At 43.9% G+C, this 19958-nt stretch overlaps 1 protein-coding gene across 1 annotated transcript; it reads right to left on the bottom strand.

Annotated features, from left to right (window-relative positions):
- Positions 1–7325: 7325 nt before the first annotated feature.
- On the bottom strand, positions 7326–16599 carry LOC311148438 (ras-related and estrogen-regulated growth inhibitor-like protein; the record flags this gene model as incomplete). Its single annotated transcript, XM_084185405.1, has 5 exons — positions 7326–7611; positions 8501–8649; positions 9652–9725; positions 10047–10103; positions 16548–16599. 5 exons carry the CDS (start codon positions 16597–16599, stop codon positions 7326–7328), a joined length of 618 nt encoding a protein of 205 aa, XP_084041531.1.
- Positions 16600–19958: the final 3359 nt, after the last annotated feature.

Genomic DNA, 19958 nt, shown 5'->3' with positions numbered 1-19958 from the left:
GCATGGGAAGTGCCATCGAGGGCTTCCACCTTTTTAATGTAGTCAACTGGGTGGGACCAAGGCTGATGCCAGGCCCAGAAAGACAAGCTAGCGGGTAGCTACTGGTAACTATTAGCAACTGTGGATAGTTGTTTCCAATGTTATTTCACACTTAAGAGTACCTGTAATTATGCCAGCTAGCTGCCTACCATTCAGCTGTTTTTCTAACCTCATTATCTGAAGCATTAACGTTAAGTAGTTAGTAGCTACTGTACTCGAAATGTAGCTAGCTTGTTGCTACCTGGATAGCTAACTAAACAATAGCTGGAACGACCTAGCGAACAGACGCGAACTGGCTGAATCAATTCAGTGGCTAGCTTTGCACTTAACTGGCTAACAGTAGCTACTAAGGGTAAGTTATAACCTACATTTGTGTTTTGTTTTTACATACTGGTAACCAGAGTCGTTCAAGGGAATTCGGGACATGGGTGACTAGTTAACGTTAGCTTGGCTCTCTCTGTGTGTTCGTGCCGTGGGAGGAGGGGTTTTTCGTTGGCAGAGAGCAATGGCTAGCTAGTATGCTAACTATTCTAGCTAACTAACTGGCTGAATAAGTTGACGACGGACTCACTCAAACTGTCAACACTAACCCAAAACTTTACACAACGTTAGACACGGACACGAATGATCTGCTTGGCGTGTTAACACACTGGTGGTTTGTTGTAACCGAGTATTGGTGCTAAACCGTGTTACGGTAGATTTTATTGGAGGCTGGCATGCTAGTTGGCTATGGCGTCATAGGATTCGGTGCCCTGGACGGTTTTCACGGAAGAATACTGTACCAAGTTAGCTAGCTGAATAAACTAAGTTAGAGTCTATTCCTAGAAAACATTGAACCGCTGTAGTTTACAACAATTATAATTTCTAAAGTGGAAGCTGGGAGAGTTATATTTGAGTGTTTCAGTGAAACGTAAGTGAGGGAGGCCTCGCTCTCTCGCTTTCCCAGATGTTTAGTTCATTTCATTCCGATGTCCTTTGCATTATTGTAGCCGTTTTCTGTAGCCTGTCAACTATGTGTCTGTCTATCCCTGTTCTCTCCTCTCTGCACAGGCCATACAAACGCTTCACACCACGTGGCTGTTGCCACTCTAATCTGGTGGTCCCTGCGCGCACGACCCACGTGGAGTTCCAGGTCTCTGGGAGCCTCTGGAACTGCCGTTCTGCAGCCAACAAGGCAGAGTTCATCTCAGCCTATGCTACCCTCCAGTCCCTCGACTTCTTGGTGCTGACGGAAACATGGATTACCACAAAAAACACTGCTACTCCTACTGCTCTTTCCTCGTCTGACCATGTGTTCTCGCATACCCCGAGAGCATCTGGTCAGCGCGGCGGTGGCACAGGAATCCTCATCTCTCCCAAGTGGACATTCTCTCTTATTCCCCTGACCCATCTGTCTATCTCCTCATTTGAATTCCATGCTGTCACAGTCACTAGCCCATTCAAGCTTAACATCCTTGTCATTTATCGCCCTCCAGGTTCCCTTGGAGAGTTCAACAATGAGCTTGACGCCTTGATAAGTTCCTTTCCTGAGGATGGCTCACCCCTCACAGTTCTGGGTGACTTTAACCTCCCTACGTCTGCCTTTGACTCATTTCTCTCTGCCTCCTTCTTTCCAACTCCTTTCCTCTTTTGACCTCACCATCTCACTGCCCCCCCCCCCCCCTACTCACAAGGCAGGCAATACTTTACTATATGCTGTTCTTCTACTAATCTCACTGCAACTCCCCTACAAGTCTTCGACCACTACTTTGTATCCTTTTCTCTCTCGCTCTCCTCCAACACTACTCACTCTGCCTCTACTCAGATGGTAATGTGCCGTCGCAACCTTCGCTCTCTCTCTCCCGCTACTCTCTCCTCTTCCATCCTATTATCTCTTCCCTCTGCTAAATCCTTCTCCCTCCGATCTCCTGATTCTGCCTCCTCAACCCTCCTCCCTTTCTGCATCTTTTGACTCTCTATGTCCCCTATCCTCCCGGCCGGCTCGGTCCTCCCCTCCTGCTCCGTGGCTTGATGACTCATTGCGAGCTCACAGAAGAGGGCTCCGGGCAGCCGAGCGGAAATGGAGGAAAACTAGACTCCCTGCGGACCTGTCATCTTTTCACTCCCTCCTCTCTTCCTCTGTTTCCGCTGCCAAAGCCACTTTCTACCACTCTGAATTTCAAGCCTCTGCCTTTAACCTTAGGAAGCTCTTTGCCACCTTCCTCCTCCTCCTCCTCCTCCCTCCTCCCTCCTCCCTCTCTGTGGATGACTTCGTCAACCATTTTGAAAAGATCCTCATTTATTAAGTCAAATGACACCGCTGGTCCAGCTCACACTGCCCTACCCTATGCTTTGACTTTTTCTCCCCTCTCTCTCCAGATGAAATATTGCGACTTGTGATGGCTGGCCGCCCAACAACCTGCCCGCTTGACCCTATCCCCTCCTCTCTTCTCCAGACCATTTCCGGAGACCTTCTCCCTTACCTCACCTCGCTCATCAACTCATCCTTGACCGCTGGCCATGTCCCTTCCGTCTTCAAGAAAGCGAGAGTTGCACCCCTCCTCAAAAAACCTACACTCGATCCCTCCGATGTCAACAACTACAGACCAGTATCCCTTCTTTCTTTTCTCTCCAAAACTCTTGAGCATGCCGTCTCTAGCCAACTCTTCTGCTATCTCTCTCAGAATGACCTTCTTGATCCAAACCAGTCAGGTTTCAAGACTGGTCATTCAACTGAGACTGCTCTTCTCTGTGTCATGGAGGCTCTCCGCACTGCTAAAGCTAACTCTCTCTCCTCTGCTCTTAACCTGCTAGACCTATCCGCTGCCTTTGATACTGTGAACCATCAGATCCTCCTCTCCACCCTCTCCGAGTTGGGCATCTCCGGCGCTGCTCACTCTTGGATTGCGTCCTACCTGACAGGTCGCTCCTACCAGGTGGAATGTCTCCGCACCACGTGCTCTCACCACTGGTGTCCCCCAGGGCTCAGTTCTAGGCCCTCTCCTATTCTCTCTATACACCAAGTCACTTGGCTCTGTCATATCCTCACATGGTCTCTCCTATCATTGCTACGCAGACGACACAAAATTAATTTTCTCCTTTCCCCCTTCTGATAACAAGGTGGCGAATCGCATCTCTGCATGTCTGGCAGACATATCAGTGTGGATGTTGGATCACCACCTCAAGCTGAACCTCGGCAAGACGGAGCTGCTCTTCCTCCCGGGGAAGGCCTGGCCGCTCCATGATCTCGCCATCACGGTTGACAACTCCATTGTGTCCTCCTCCCAGAGTGCAAAGAACCTTGGCGTGACCCTGGACAATACCCTGTCATTCTCCGCTAACATCAGAGCGGTGACTCAGTCCTGCAGGTTCATGCTCTACAACATTTGCAGAGTACGACCCTAACTTACACAGGAAGCGGCACAGGTCCTAATGCAGGCACTTGTCATCTCCCGTCTGGATTACTGCAACTCGCTGTTGGCTGGGCTCCCTGCCTGTGCCATTAAACCCCTACAACTTATCCAGAAAGCTGCAGCCCGTCTGGTGTCCAACCTTCCCAAGTTCTCTCATGTCACCCCGCTCCTCCGCACACTCCACTGGCTTCCAGTTGAGGCTCGCATCTACTATAAGACCATGGTGCTTGCCTACGGAGCTGTGAGGGGAACGGCACCTCCTTACCTTCAGACTCTGATCAGACCCTACACCCAAACGAGGGCACTACGTTCATCCACCTCTGGCCTGCTAGCTCCCCTACCTCTACGCTCAGCCCAGTCAAAGCTATTCACTGCTCTGGCACCCCAATGGTGGAATAAGCTCCCCCACGACGCCAGGACAGCGGAGTCACTGACCACCTTCCGGAGACACTTGAAACCCTACCTCTTTAAGGAATACCTGGAATAGTATAAAGTAATCCTTCTAAAAAAAAGTGCTGTAATTTCTAAACGGTTCACCCAATATGGATGAATATACCCTCAAATTAAAGCTGACAGTCTGCACTTGAACTTCGTAGTCATTGTATCATTTCAAATCCAAAGTGCTGGAGTACAGAGACAAAACAACAACAAATGTGTCACTGTCCCAATACTTTTGGAGCTCACTGTATATTCAAGGGGTATCAGTACCGAGTCGATGTGCAGGTGTACGAGGTAACTGAGGTAGATATGTACATATAACTAGGAATAAATGGACAGATAATAAACATTAACAGCAGTGTATGCAAGGAGTCAAAGTTCAATGCAGATGGTCTGGGTAGCTATTTGGTAAACTATTTAGCAGTCTTATGGCTTGGGGGTAGAAGCTGTTCAGGGTCCTGGTGGTTCCAGACTTGGTACAGACTTGCGGTAGCAGAGAGAACAGTCTATGACTTGAGTGCGGTAGCAGAGAGAACAGTCTATGACTTGAGTGGCTGGAGTCTTTGATAATTTTTAGGGCCTTCCTCTGACACTGCCTGGTATAGAGGTCTCTGACCTCCTCCCTATAGGCTGTCTTGTCGTCGGAAAACTTAATGATGGTGTGGGAGTCGTGCGCGGCCACACATTCATGGATGAACAGGGAGTACAGGAGGGAACTAAGCACACAACCCTGAGGGGCCCCTGTGTTGAGGGTCAGCGTGGCAGATGTTTTGTCTACCCTCACCACCTGGGGGCATCCCGTCAGGAAGTCCAGGATCCAGTTGCAGAGGTAGGTGTTCAGTTCCAGGGTCCTTAGCTTAGTGATGAGCTTGGAGGGCACTATGGTGTTGAACGCTGAGCTGTAGTCAATGAACAGCATTCTCACATAGGTGTTCCTCTTGTCCAGGTGGGAAAGGGCAGTGTGGATCTGTTGGAGCGGTATGCGAATTGGAGTGGGTCCAGGGTGTCTGGGATGATGGTGTTGATGTGAGCCATGACCAGCCTTTCAAAGCGTTAATGGCTAATGATGTGAGTACTACGGGTCGATAGTCATTTAGACAGGTTACCTTGGCATTCTATGGTGGTCTGCTTGAAACATGTAGGTATTACAGACTGGGTCAGGGAGAGGTTGAAAATGTCAGTGAAGACACTTGCCAGCTGGTCGGCGCATGCTCTGAGTACACGTCCTGGTAATCCGCCTGGCCCTGCGGCCTTGTGAATGTTAACCTGTTTAAAGGTCTTACTCACATCGGCTACGGAGAACGTGATCCCACAGTCATCCAGAACAGCTGGTGCTCTCATGCATGGTTCAGTGTTGCTTGCCTCGACGCGAGCATAGAAGGCATTTAGCTAGTCTGGTAGGCTCGTGTCACTGGGTAGCTCACGGCTGGGTTTCTCTTTGTAATCCGTGATAGTTTGCAAGCCCTGCCACATCCAACGAGTGTCATAGCCGGTGTAGTAGGATTCGATCTTAGTCCTGTATTGGTGCTTTGTCTGTTTGATGGTTTGTTGGAGGGCAATTTCTTATAAGTGTCTGGGTTAGTGTCCCGCTCCTTGAAAGCAGAAGCTCTAGCCTTTAGCTCAGTGCGGATGTTGCCTGTATTTGTATTTATTATGGATCCCCATTAGCCGCTGCCAAGGCAGCAGCTACTCTTCCTGGGGTCCAGCAAAATTAAGGCAGTTATACATTTAAAAAAACATTACAATACATTTACAACAGATTTCACAACATATTAAGTGTGTGCCCTCAGGCTTCTACTCTACTCTACCACATATCTACAACACAAAATCCATGTGTACATGTGTGTACAGTGAGGGAAAAAAGTATTTGATCCCCTGCTGATTTTGTACGTTTGCCCACTGACAAATAAATGATCAGTCTATAATTTTAATGGTAGGTTTATTTGAACAGTGAGAGACAGAATAACAACAAAAAAATCCAGAAATACGCATGTCAAAAATGTTATAAATTGATTTGCATTTATATATATATATATGCATCTATATCGCCGTCTCTTTCTCTTCTGAGTGTCAGCGATTAGGGCCTGGTCCGGGGTGAGCAGTATGTCCTGTGCCTCCGACTCATTGAAGTAGAAATCTTCATCCAAGTAGAGGTTATTGATCGCTGTTCTGATGTCCAGAAGCTATTTTCGGTCATAAGACACGATGGCGGGAACATTATGTACAAAACAAGTTAAGATCAGCGCAAAAAAACACACCGAATAGCAGAATAGGTCAGGATCCCGTAAAACGGCCACTATACATTCCACTTCATTCTCAACATTCAATGTCTGCCATGTTTTTGGATGACTTGATGACGTTGTTGCTGCTCGCGCTGCTCCCTGTGCGCACTGAGTGCTAGTGTTGATGTTGGTCTGTATAAACCTTATGCAACCCGGATATAGACGGCCCATAAATCGTCGAATGCGAACCTGAGTAGATTACCTTGAAAACAACGGTCGGACATCTTGGACACAAACTCCAGTTCCTATTATACCTCAGTGGGTGGGAGTCATGTCCAGGAGGGATCAGCCAATCGTGAAGAAAATTGACTACTTCAAAATGGAGATCGCCTCAATGGCGCTGCACATGCTGTCACAGATGCTAAATTGGCACAGATACAAAGATGAGCCCTTTATCTATCTCTATGGTTACATCCACCTTGGGAAGGAAAAAAAAACACACTGACAAAATCTTAAAGGCCCAGTGCAGTAATAAAATCCTGTCTTTTATACAAATAGCTGATGAAACTAAAAGTGTAAAGGTTTTGATCAGCGTCACTTCACGATAGTTGATGGTTGTAAATATAATCAACAGGACCTTTGTGTCAGCAGGAGAACTGTTTTTAATAGACCAATAACAAAGAGACTTTCAAACCTCTCTGCCAATAGGAACTTGTTTTAAGCTTACAAATCCCTCCTATTTCAACTGGGCCCAGGTTATTCTCCCCCTTCCACTGCTAACTTGGTAACTTGTCCCTTTCCCCGCTATGCGTCTTATACCGCGTTCACGTGCTAGTCGGAACTAGGAAACTCAGAAATGTCCGACTTGCTGGTTGAACGCGGCACATGTGTAACTACAACCAGTTAGCAAGTCAAGAATTTCAGAGTTTCCTAGTTCCACGCCCAGACAGTCTTGAAAAATGTTCTTGAAAAATTGTGGTTAGGAAAAAAGCTTTTTATATTTTGTGGGACCATTTTAACTGAAAACAATTAAAGTAAGTAATTTATTGCTACCCAGAAATGATTTGATACAGTGTGAAGAGGCTATGGAGATCAAAGATCAAAACCGCTACCCTGAGCCATTAAAGGGGGGTTTATGGGGGAATCCTCTCCACCATTATCCTTACTCCAACTGTAGTCCTAGGTAGGCCATTCTGTCTCTCTCAGCCAATCCAGGCCAGTCTTTCTGGGGATATCACACAGACTTCCTCCTCTTGCCAAACATGTTGTTGATGAGCTTGGCCATGGACTTGGAGCTGCTGTAGCGGCGTCGGTCGGCGCGGTACTTGAGGTGCTCCATCACTTGTCTGATGAGCTGGGTGAAGAGGTTGGCGATCTCCTGGTAGCTCTCGGCCGCCGACACCTCCTGGAAGAGGCAGCGGTTCTCCTGCGCCAGCGAGCGGCCCTCCTCCTCACACACCTGCCGGGCATGGCACAGGTCCTGCTTGTTGCCCACCAGACAGACTGGCACCTCCACCTCCCTGGCAGAGTAAGGCAGAGACCGAGAGTCAGAGATGGCCACATTACCATTTCAATGTATTTCATTTGTAGAATCGAGGTGTGCTTCTAGTTTGAGTAGGTATCAGAGCAGGTATCAGAAGATTTGGCATTAGCATGTCATATGAGGAAAAAGGTTAAGTGTATGACAACCACTAACTGAATTCATGCCATACATGAAAGTTTTAGGCAAGTTTTAATAGGCAAGACATGACCGGGACTAAATGATTTCGGGGCCATTTTGGTTGAGTTCATTTAACTACCTAATCAATCCAAGCAAGCCTTTTAGGTCTGGAAATCATTACAAACCACTGAGCTCCAGCGAAACCACCTCTGGCCTGAAACCACCTCTGGCCTGCTAGCCCCCCTACCTCTATGGAAGCACAGTTCCCGCTCAGCCCAGTCAAAGCTATTCGCTGCTCTGGCACCCCAATGGTGGAACAAGCTCCCCCACGACGCCAGGACAGCGGAGTCACTGACCACCTTCCGGAGACACTTGAAACCCTACCTCTTTAAGGAATACCTAGAATAGTATAACAGTAATCCCTAGCACTATCTATCAACTCTATCAACAGCATTATTCCAGGCAAAGTCTTTCCCAGTGCCACAGAATTCGAACTTATAGAGAAGATACACACCTTGCCCCTCTGGACATGGGTTACAAAATGCACCCTGAGACGTTTAACTCTGCCATTCACCCCATCTGTCTCCCCATCTCATTGCTCTGTCCAATAAATAAATAAATATATGAAAAGAGTGTAGATTTCCACTCTTTTTATTCAAAGAAACAGAGGTACTACTTGGATTTACAAATGGTTTTGCCTCTCACCAAGCCTCCCAAAAATGTCATTCCCTGTTCAGAGGAGCTCTCACCCTTTGCAGTTCTCAATCCGTGTCTCTCTGATCTGCCGCAGAATGTTTTCAGCATTGATGAAGGATGTTCGGTCGCTGATGTTGTACACCACCACAAAGCCATCGGCCCAGTCCACCGGCTCCTCCAGGATACACCTAGCCTCGGTGCCCTGTCAAACACAACACTGCCTCAGTTAGGTAGCTCAACACATTAGACACAAAACAGAAGAGAACGGACTGAAACAAGGGAGGAACTACCTGATCTAATAAGAAACATACATTTTCGTTAATGAACATGACTATGATGTGATTTTTTTACTGACGTTTTCTCTCAAGATTCATTCTGTGCATCCCATACAATCTACGCATGAATTATTTTCAGGTTAAATGAGAGGAAATCAGTCCTGTATCAAAACAGTGACCATGGTGTATACAGCAAAAGACAAGTAGCTCCATCACATGCTGGACCCTTTGGCTACAGGTGCTGTAAACCAGTGAACATCCAGGCTCACACCAACCTTTTCTGTTTCTCTCTTTAATGACTTCATGGCTTTTCTTTATGAAGGTGGAGGCCTTAAAGATCGAGCCAGAGGACAATGCATCTAAAGCCACTGTAGCGTTCCACGTAGGTCCTGGCTTACAGTGAGCTTTAACAGAGAAAGACAATAGATTGGCCTTTCCCCCTGTGGGCCTCAGCCTCAGGGTATTCCAATAAAGCAGAACATTGTAGTAAAAACGCTCTGAGGTCTCTGGCCTGGTTGACTAAGCACAGAGCAGGTTGTATGGCTCTCTTTCTTCAAAGGCAGTCTCATTGGCACGCACTGCCTTAGGATACACTCGTAAATCTCATTGGATTTAAAACTCTAAGGTATGGATCGTCCATGTGCCTGCCGAAAGTAAACATTAGACTGCTCCTGAGGGTTGTGCAAGGGGAAAAGCAGGTCACGGGCGTGCAGTACAACGCTACCCCAATGTTGTGACAGTGGTTGTTTAGGAAGATTTGGCCTATGTTATATTCTGTTGTACCTGAGAGCAAGAGTCGAACACATCCAGGTTCAGCTGTCTACCATTGATGCACAATGTTTCAACAACGTTACAATAACGTTACCCCAACGCTATGGCAGTTTTTTTGTTTTGTTAAAATACTGCTGTATGGAGATTTTCTGTTGTACCTGAGAGCATGGGTCAAACACCTCCAGATTCAGCTGTCTACCGTCGATGGATAGTCTTTTACGATACAGGGAATCTAGAACAGAGAAGATATCCATTAGAAACCTGTGAGTAAACTGAATTCTTTACACTATTTACCCGTACAGGGTACATACATGTGTTTCCATGTATTACATTGATGTGCAGTGATTGCTTTAAGAATAGGAAGCTCAGGTGTAATTTCTGCACCATAATTAGGCAGATGGATAATTACTGATAAATATTTATTGGTGTTGAGATATCACTGCACATATCTGTGATATTGTATCTATGTATCTGTGAGCAAATTTGCTCCACTGAAGCAGTATGTGAACAACACAATGGCCATGATGTCATAGGACCTGTGTGGAGCACTTACTGGCATTGGAGGCGTACTCCCCGATGAAGCGCTTGGTCAGGAACCGCACCAGGACAGCTGGAGGAAATCGGTGAATGAAAAATGTAAAAAAAGGTAACAGTTTATTACACACTCTGTCCAGTGAGATGGTGGAAGAAAATGTATTCTCATATGATCCCTAAGGCTTAGGATTCTGTCCCAAATGGCACCCTGTTCCCTATTTACAGTATGTTCACTACTTTTGACTAGATCCCTGTGGGCCCTGGTCAATAGTAGTGCACTAAATAAGTTGGGTGTCATTTGGGACACAGACTTGGTGAGGGGCCAAAAGCCTGAGGAATCAGGGGTTTCATCTAACCCCACACATCCAGGTTTGGCAAAATCGGCTATTTCTGCTCGTGCGCCATTCCCAGATTCTGAACACACTACCCCTCTCTGTGAGAGATGAGGTCACAGCCATCAGACTCAATTGAAGCCCCGGATTGAGTTTTCCTGAGCTCTGGTTGAAGCGCTCCAGTCCACTTGCACACACACACGCTCATACACACACATACAGTAATGCGCACACACACACACACACACACACACACGCACAAAAATGCACACACGTAAGCGCAGACACAGAGGCAGAAACACAGAAACAGACACACACACCTACAATGTCAAACATTTCCTGTAAAATGTACAGTAACTTAATGGCAGCAATTGGCCAGTAAGTTACTGTAATTTATTTTACAGTAAAGCTATTGTAATCAATTTTATGGTAATCCATTTTATGGTACCAACATTTTTACTGTAATGTAAAAACCCATGCAGCGACATATAACCCAGTGTTCTTTGCAAGTTTTCATATTTACATTTACCTTTTGGTCACTCAGCGGGCGCTCTTGTCTCTAGCATCTTACATTCAGTGCCTTCAACCAAGGTTTTTTTTTTTTTTTTTATCTCATTATCTGTTCACAATGCACATTTGTGACATCTGCTGGTCAGCAATAAATAGCAGCTTGTGAATATCAGAAGGTTTTTTTCTACAATGTTTTCAGAAAAACAGCAGTAAGTCGTTGGCTTTATTAGCCTTTCATCAGTTGGAATACCAACCAGGTTCTCATCTTACATCATGCTTCCTTTTTTTGCCTTTAAGTTTACTATTTTTCAAAAACTGAATCTATGGCATTATTTAGGATGCTGAAGACATAAGCTTATACTATACTAAATAAAAAACTAATTATTTGAACAACAGTGCAGAAAGTGTGGTTTCACTGTAAACACGTTTCTAAATAGTTTGCTTCAACGGGATTCAACCTCATACTGTCACATCCCTGAACGTTCCATAGTTCCCTACTCTACCTGCTAAGCTACAGGTCAGGTGAACGTTTTTGTACAAAATCCTAAATATATTTGTAAGTACGGTGTCCAGTAGAGGTCGGTGTTTGAAAGCAGCTTGGAATCGAAGAAAGCACCAGAACTACAGTGAAATCAGTGGGATCTCGCATTTTGCAACACACTGTTTGAAAAAGCACCTGATCAAACGAAGCTTCGGACGTCACTGATGACGAACTTCTAATAAAGTGATACGTGCATTGGCACACTGCTTCAAAGTTAGCTGCTTAGCAATTTCAACGCATGCCTCGGCGCTCCGGTATCAAACGTAACATCACTAAAGATACAGTGGGGAAAAAATGTATTTAGTCAGCCACCAATTGTGCAAGTTCTCCCTCTTAAAAAGATGAGAGAGGCCTGTAATTTTCATCATAGGTACACGTCAACTATGACAGACAAAATTAGATTTTTTTTTCCAGAAAATCACATTGTAGGATTTTTTATGAATTTATTTGCAAATTATGGTGGAAAATAAGTATTTGGTCAATAACAAAAGTTTCTCAATACTTTGTTATATACCCTTTGTTGGCAATGACACAGGTCAAACGTTTTCTGTAAGTCTTCACAAGGTTTTCACACACTGTTGCTGGTATTTTGGCCCATTCCTCCATGCAGATCTCCTCTAGAGCAGTGATGTCGCTGGGCAACACAGACTTTCAACTCCCTCCAAAGATTTTCTATGGGGTTGAGATCTGGAGACTGGCTAGGCCACTCCAGGACCTTGAAATGCTTCTTACGAAGCCACTCCTTCGTTGCCCATGCGGTGTGTTTGGGATCATTGTCATGCTGAAAGACCCAGCCACGTTTCATCTTCAATGCCCTTGCTGATGGAAGGAGGTTTTCACTCAAAATCTCACGATACATGGCCCCATTCATTCTTTCCTTTACACGGATCAATCGTCCTGGTCCCTTTGCAGAAAAACAGCCCCAAAGCATGATGTTTCCACCCCCATGCTTCACAGTAGGTATGGTGTTCTTTGGATGCAACTCAGCATTCTTTGTCCTCCAAACACGACGAGTTGAGTTTTTACCAAAAAGTTATATTTTGGTTTCATCTGACCATATGACATTCTCCCAATCCTCTTCTGAATCATCCAAATGCACTCTAGCAAACTTCAGACGGGCCTGGACATGTACTGGCTTAAGCAGGGGGACACGTCTGGCACTGCAGGATTTGAGTCCCTGGTGGCGTAGTGTGTTACTGATGGTAGGCTTTGTTACTTTGGTCCCAGCTCTCTGCAGGTCATTCACTAGGTCCCCCCGTGTGGTTCTGGGATTTTTGCTCACCGTTCTTGTGATCATTTTGACCCCACGGGGTGAGATCTTGCGTGGATCCCCAGATCGAGGGAGATTATCAGTGGTCTTGTATGTCTTCCATTTCCTAATAATTGCTCCCACAGTTGATTTCTTCAAACCAAGCTGCTTACCTATTGCAGATTCAGTCTTCCCAGCCTGGTGCAGGTCTACAATTTTGTTTCTGGTGTCCTTTGACAGCTCTTTGGTCTTGGCCATAGTGGAGTTTGGAGTGTGACTGTTTGAGGTTGTGGACAGGTGTCTTTTATACTGATAACAAGTTCAAACAGGTGCCATTAATACAGGTAACGAGTGGAGGACAGAGGAGCCTCTTAAAGAAGAAGTTACAGGTCTGTGAGAGCCAGAAATCTTGCTTGTTTGTAGGTGACCAAATACTTATTTTCCACCATAATTTGCAAATAAATTCATAAAAAATCCTACAATGTGATTTTCTGGAAAAAAAAAATCTAATTTGTCTGTCATAGTTGACGTGTACCTATGATGAAAATTACAGGCCTCTCTCATCTTTTTAAGTGGGAGAACTTGCACAATTGGTGGCTGACTAAATACTTCCCCCCCCCCACTGTATCTATGATATATTACTGACTATCTATGTATAGTGGCAATAAAATACTGAGATATTCACGGTAACTTGATGCCAGAGAAAATAAACAGTATAATACAGTAAAAGTAACTATTAAACTATAAGAAAAAAAAATCTACAGTATTTTACTGTAATTACAAGGGATTAGAGCAAGCGGATTGGCTGTAGGTATTTGCATATTACAGCATATTAATAAATACTAGGACATGGCTAGCCGTTCAACCATTAAAGGTTTTAAACCTGCTGCCTGATCTGTCCCTTATAGAGCTTTGGATAAAAGCTTCTGCTAAATGGCATATTATTATTATTATTATTATTATTATATTATTATTATTATTATTATTATTATTATTATTATATTATTATAGAAATTGAACACAAATACACCAAGATAATCTCTCTCTCTCTCTCTCTCACTCTCTCACTCACTCTCCCACTCTCACACTCACACACACAGATCCCTGCCGTCTCTGGGCTTCTAGCCTCACAGTGCAGTCGGTGCATCTCCACAGAAACCACTCTGCAGTGCAGTGTGCCAGGGGGAATGGGACACCCTGCTGTTTTATTAAACACATATATACCAGGGTCGTATTCACTAGGCACCAAACGGAAGAAAATGGTCTGCAACAGGGAGGGGCTAACCTGCACTTGTCCAATAAGAAACACTTGTTTTCATTGCAAAACATTTTCCATTGCAAAATGTTTTGCTACGGTGTGCACTAATGGGCTCTGGGCTCCCAAAGGCTGCAGTGACTCACGGAATACTGATATTTACCAGACAGGACACCATGTAGCCACAAGACTCTTAATGATTCCCCATGCCTCCCTCCACAGTCCAGATAATGAAAAACGACTGTACAGTCACTGTCCCTCCCAAGTTTCATTTCAATTGATTTATTGTGGAAAATACATGGGGTTTCTTTCACTCACAGAGTCCCTCAAAAGAAGCTGGTGCACATAATAAAGATTATGATCATTGTCATTAGTATTCACTAAAATATTGTATTTCCCTATTATATTCATATCTGGGGATATATTTATTACATTCATATCTGGGGATATATTGATTACATTCATATCTGGGGATATATTTATTACATTCATATCTGGGAATATATTAAGTGATGCTTTTCCATTAATTGCGTACAGTGATATATTTGATCAAGGGTCATTCTGTATATCCAGTACTATATGTGACCTAAATAATCATATTGAATAGTTACACTGCTTGATCCCTCATAACGGATTTGTTTTCTCAGACCACACTCCCCTCCATATCTGTATGGGTCTCCCATACATCATCACATTGTGGGACAAATTATGACAAATGGTGAGATGAAACAATTATTTACATGCTCCCACATACACTCTTAGAAATAAAGATTTCAATTTGTTCTTGAAGAGGTACAAACACGTGTCACTGGGGTGGTACCCTTTAAGGTCATCCTTTGTGCTTTTAGTTATAGTTACATGATTGTACCCTTGTTCATACCTCACCTAGTACCTTTCTTACATATGAGTGGTACAAAAGGTACAGTTTATAGGATAGAACCACAATTTTAAAAAAGCAATTTGTTCCTTGTATGTGACAAAAACATACCTCTACCATAGACTACTTAAACTGGTACAACACTTCCACTCACGTGTGGCCAAAAATAACTAACGGAAAGCCATGCCTCCATTAAGCCACGCCTCCAATATAATTTCCCAGTGTGCTGTTTCTTTTCGAGTGAATTGTAGAGTTACCATCCATGACTGTCACGCCCTGGCTCGGGGGACTCTTAAATGTTGAGTCAGGGTGTGTATTTTCTGTGTTGGGTTTGTCTATGTTAGTGTCTAGATCGTTTAGATCTATGTTGGCCAGGGTGGTTCCCAATCAGAGGCAGCTGTAGCTCGTTGTCTCTGATTGGGGACCATACTTAGGCAGCCTGTTTTCAATAGTTTATTGTGGGATCTTGTTCCGTAAGGTTTTGTGTGTAACCTAGGACTTCACGTATCGTTTGGTTTATTGTTTTGGTTCGTGTGTGTACACTAAATAAAGAATGTACGCTTATCACGTTGCGCCTTGGTCCGCTTCATCTGTCGACGATCGTGACAATGACTGTATTTGTTAGTGACAGAGACATGGTTGTTGAATTCATTCATTTTTAGCCCTGTGGCCTTCAACAAGTGAGGTCCAAGGTGAATTTTGTAATTAGGATTAAACTAATTATAACAATGAAATACATCTCATAAGGCTTTATTTTGAGGCCTACGCTTACCCTAATACAGTGGGCTGAAACTCATGTTTTACAGGCCACATCAGGCCTGCAAGTAGGGTTGCAAAATTGCACTAACTTTTCACAGTTCCAGCCATGGAAAAGTTTCCAGAATTTTGCAAACCTACCTGCAAGTTACATTATGTGATATGTAATTCCTATTGGAATCCAGCCCAAGTTAGGCTATCCAACAGTGGGAATTACTATTTACCAGCAACCTGCATTCACAGACTGCCAGGTTCAGGAACAATGTGAGGAGACTAACTAAGCCATTTAAACTGGAACAACCATTTCAGTAACGGGTGCAAAAAATCCAACCATATTGATTAGTTTAGAAAAATGTATGTTATTTATGTTTATGTAGCATAATATTAATCAATCAATGCAAAAACACAGATATTTAAACATAAAAAAATCTACCTGCAGTAGAGCATGCTGGGAAATATGATAATGTTTATGGTACAAATTTGCCTTTTCGGGTACCACCACAGTAGCCCTGTTTCCAGCCACAGTTTTTATTCAAGTAAAGTCATATCCTATAAAAAAAAAAAATCACAACAGCTGTGATGGAAACAGGAAGTTTCGGTGTAATTTCATAAATGCCGACAGATAATTTTAATTTGTTCGTTCAACATGGTGGGATTTTTTTGTCAGTAAAATTAATTATGAGGGAAATGGCAGTGAAAACGCCTTTATGCGCAAATATTGATATAATAACCATCATATCGAAGTAAATTTGGAGCCACGTGATGATATGGTGTGTGGTCCTCCGTTCAAGTGATGTATGATGAAACCATTATTTATATGCTCCCACATACATACAGGTGTGTACTTGTATGACTTTGATCTTGAACTTGTTTCTCTTTAGAAGATCGATTAGATTACAGATTCCCCCTCCACATATTGACTACCATATATTCCCCTCCCCCCAGACACAGTGGCTCTATCTGACCTAGAGATCTCTCTGCTCTCCGGTGGATCTCTCACCTGATTTCCCAGCGCCCTCACTGCCCAGCAGGGCCAGTTTGATGTCGTTCATGTCGCTCTTGATTTCTCTCCTCTGATCTCACTCTGGTCCAGTCCTGTGCTGTTCTGTGGTGTTAGCTGGTTCGCTTTAGCACGCTCACATGCTAAAGAGCAACAGAGTGTGGACTGCCACTTCAAAGAGTGGTTTCACAAATGCTTCCCTCTCACAAGACGCACCCCCCTGTTTTTCTCTCACTCTCCACTATCTCTTTCCCACTCTTAATTCCTAGCTCTCTCCTTTTGTATGCCTCTCTTCTCTCTCTCCTCTCCGTCTCTCCTCCCACTAGGGTGGAGGTTACTTTAAGGTCACAGAAGTGAGGGAATATTTTCTTTCCTCTCTTTATGTTTTCATCTCTGGTTGGCCGTGTGATGTTTGCTTTTCCCCCTTGGGTGAATGTTCTCTACACGGTTTCATTGTTTGAAGTGCAGCTCCACCTTTTTCGCCTATAGCATTACTGTTCACATACTGTAATGTATTTAGTTGTACTTCACGGTGCATTCAAAGAAATACATTCATTACATACAATGTGCAGTGCACACATTGAAGAAGTTCCCACGGTGAGTTGCTAGTGGCCATGCTAGTGTGAAAGTCCTGGTTTAATACTGTATGACATCAAAACTCTGTATCAAAACATGGAATACTATTCCAAAACATCGATCATACTCTGACATCGAACTGAGCTGTTTTGGATGAGACGTCAAACAATCCATCTTCCCTCAGCTTCCCACCACATAAAATGTGGCACGTGTAGCCATTCCGTGTAGCCACTTCCAAAAGAAGGCCTTAACTTGTACCCCAGCCTATCAAAATGGCCTGTTCTCCCTTGGCTGTGTGTCACCTGGGATAACGCTGTCTGGGAAAACCGAAACAGCACCGTTTAACTAGTTTAAAGTTAGGTTAAATGCGAGCAATTATAGAATATAAAATAATAACATAGCCACGGCATGTCGATCCCTGGCGGTCATATTGCGTGGTACTCCATTCAGACACAAATGGCTTTTGAAATGATTACCAAAATATGGATTTGCTCTCCAAATGGAATGTCACTTCATATTGTATACAGAGGGGCTGACCTCACATGAGGAGACATAAGTGCTTCCACATTGCAATGTGTTAGGGATGAAATGAGGACAGAACATGTTTAACATATCTGCTTCATTATCTTTAAAGGTGCAATCTGGGATTGAAACGACAACAAGGGTCACCAAGTTACTTTATTTTGGGCAAAAAGCTGAGGGGTGGAGCTAGAGAAATGTAACCACACAAAAATTTATAGATGGATTTATGGGATGCAAAGGCTGACCATCCATGAGATCAAAATGATCGTTTTAAGCTATACAGTGTCTGTTTACAATTACATTGTTTACAAACAATGGAGTAAAATTAGCTTATATTTTGGTTTCTGATGGGGCAAGACAGTTTAACTATAAGGTATATATATTATTCATTTAAAAGTCAAAAGTTGGATGTACCAATCCCAGATTGTCCCTTTAATAATTGTCCTTCATGGACAACAGTCTGGCCTAATATTCTACAGTCATCCAGAGGAGGATGGGGTTCCTGTCAAGGAGTTTGGCCTTTTCACCACTGTTGCATCTGGTTGCTCTTAGGCCCAGTTTGCTTTTGAGCACTTTGTGGTAAATATATTTGTTATACACTGTGTTATACAGTTGAAGTCGGAAATGTACATACACCTTAGCCAAATACATTTAAACTCAGTTTTTCACAATTACTGACATTTAATCCTAGTAAAAATGCCATGTCTTAGGTCAGTTAGGATCACCACTTTATTTTAAGAATGTGAAATGTCAGAATAATAGTAGAGAGAATGATTTATTTCAGTTTTTATTTCTTTCATCACATTCCCAGTGGGACAGAAGTTTACATACACTCAATTAGTATTTGGTAGCATTGCCTTTAAATTGTTTAACTTGGGTCAAACGTTTCGGGTAGCCTTCAACATGCTTCCCACAATAAGTTGGGTGAATTTTGGCCAATTCCTCTTGACAGAGCTGATGTAAATTAGTCAGGTTTGTAGGCCTCCTTGCTCGCACACGCTTTTTCAGTTCTGCTCACACATTTTCTATAGGATTGAGGTCAGGGCTTTGTGATGGCCACTCCAATACCTTGACTTTCTTGTCCCTAAGCCATTTTGCCACAACTTTGGAAGTATGCTTGGGGTCATTGTCCATTTGGAAGACCCATTTGCGACCAAGCTTTAACTTCCTGACTGATGTTTTGAGATGTTGCTTCAATACATCCACATAATTTTCCTTCCTCATGATGCCATCTATTTTGTGAAGTGCACCAGTCCCTCATGCAGCAAAGCAACCCCACAGCATGATGCTGCCACCCCCATGCTTCACGGTTGGGATGGTGTTCTTCGGCTTGCAAGCACCTCCTTTTTCCTCCAAACATAACGATGGTCATTATGGCCAAACAGTTCTATTTTTGTTTAATCAGACAAGAGGACATTTCTCCAAAAAGTACGATCTTTGTCCCCATGTGCAGTTGCAAACCGTAGTCTAGCTTTTTTATGGCGGTTTTGGAGCAGTGGCTTCTTCCTTGCTGAGTGGCCTTTCAGATTATGTCGAAATCGGACTCGTTTTACAGTGGATATAGATACTGTTTCCTCCAGCATCTTCACAAGGTCCTTTGCTGTTGTTCTGGAATTGATTTGCACTTTTCGCACCAAAGTACGTTCATCTCTAGGAGACCGAACACGTCTCCTTCCTGAGCGGTATGACGGCTGCGTGGTCCCATGGTGTTTATACTTACATTTTACATTTTAGTCATTTAGCAGATGCTCTTATCCAGAGCGACTTACAGTTAGTGAGTGCATACATTTTTTATTTGTTTCATACTGGTCCCCCGTGGGAAGCGAACCGACAACCCTGGCGTTGCAAGCGCCATGCTCTACCAACTGAGCTACACGGGACTTGTGTACTATTGTTTGTACAGATGAACATGGTACCTTCAAGCGTTTGGAAATTGCTCCCAAGGATGAACCAGACTTGTGGAGGTCTACAATTTTTGTTCTGAGGTCTTGGCTGATTTCTTTTGATTTTCCCATGATGTCAAGCAAAGAGGCACTGAGTTTGAAGGTAGGCCTTGAAATACATCCACAGGTACACCTCCAATTGACTCAAATGAGGCCCTGTGTACCTCAGTTGGTAGAGCATGGCGCTTGCAACGCCAGGGTTATGGGTTTGTTTCCCACGGGGGGCCAGTATGAAAAATGTATGCACTCACTATCTGTAAGTCGCTCTCGATAAGAGCGTCTGCTAAATGACTAAAATGTAAATGTAATTAGCCTATCAGAAGCTTCTAAAGGCATGACATCATTTTCTGGAATTTTCCAAGCTGTTTAA

Source organism: Coregonus lavaretus, assembly GCF_964263955.1.
Source record: "Coregonus lavaretus genome assembly, chromosome: 21".
Classification (NCBI taxonomy): Eukaryota; Metazoa; Chordata; class Actinopteri; order Salmoniformes; family Salmonidae; genus Coregonus; species Coregonus lavaretus.
This window is presented reverse-complemented; position numbering and strand designations above follow the sequence as displayed.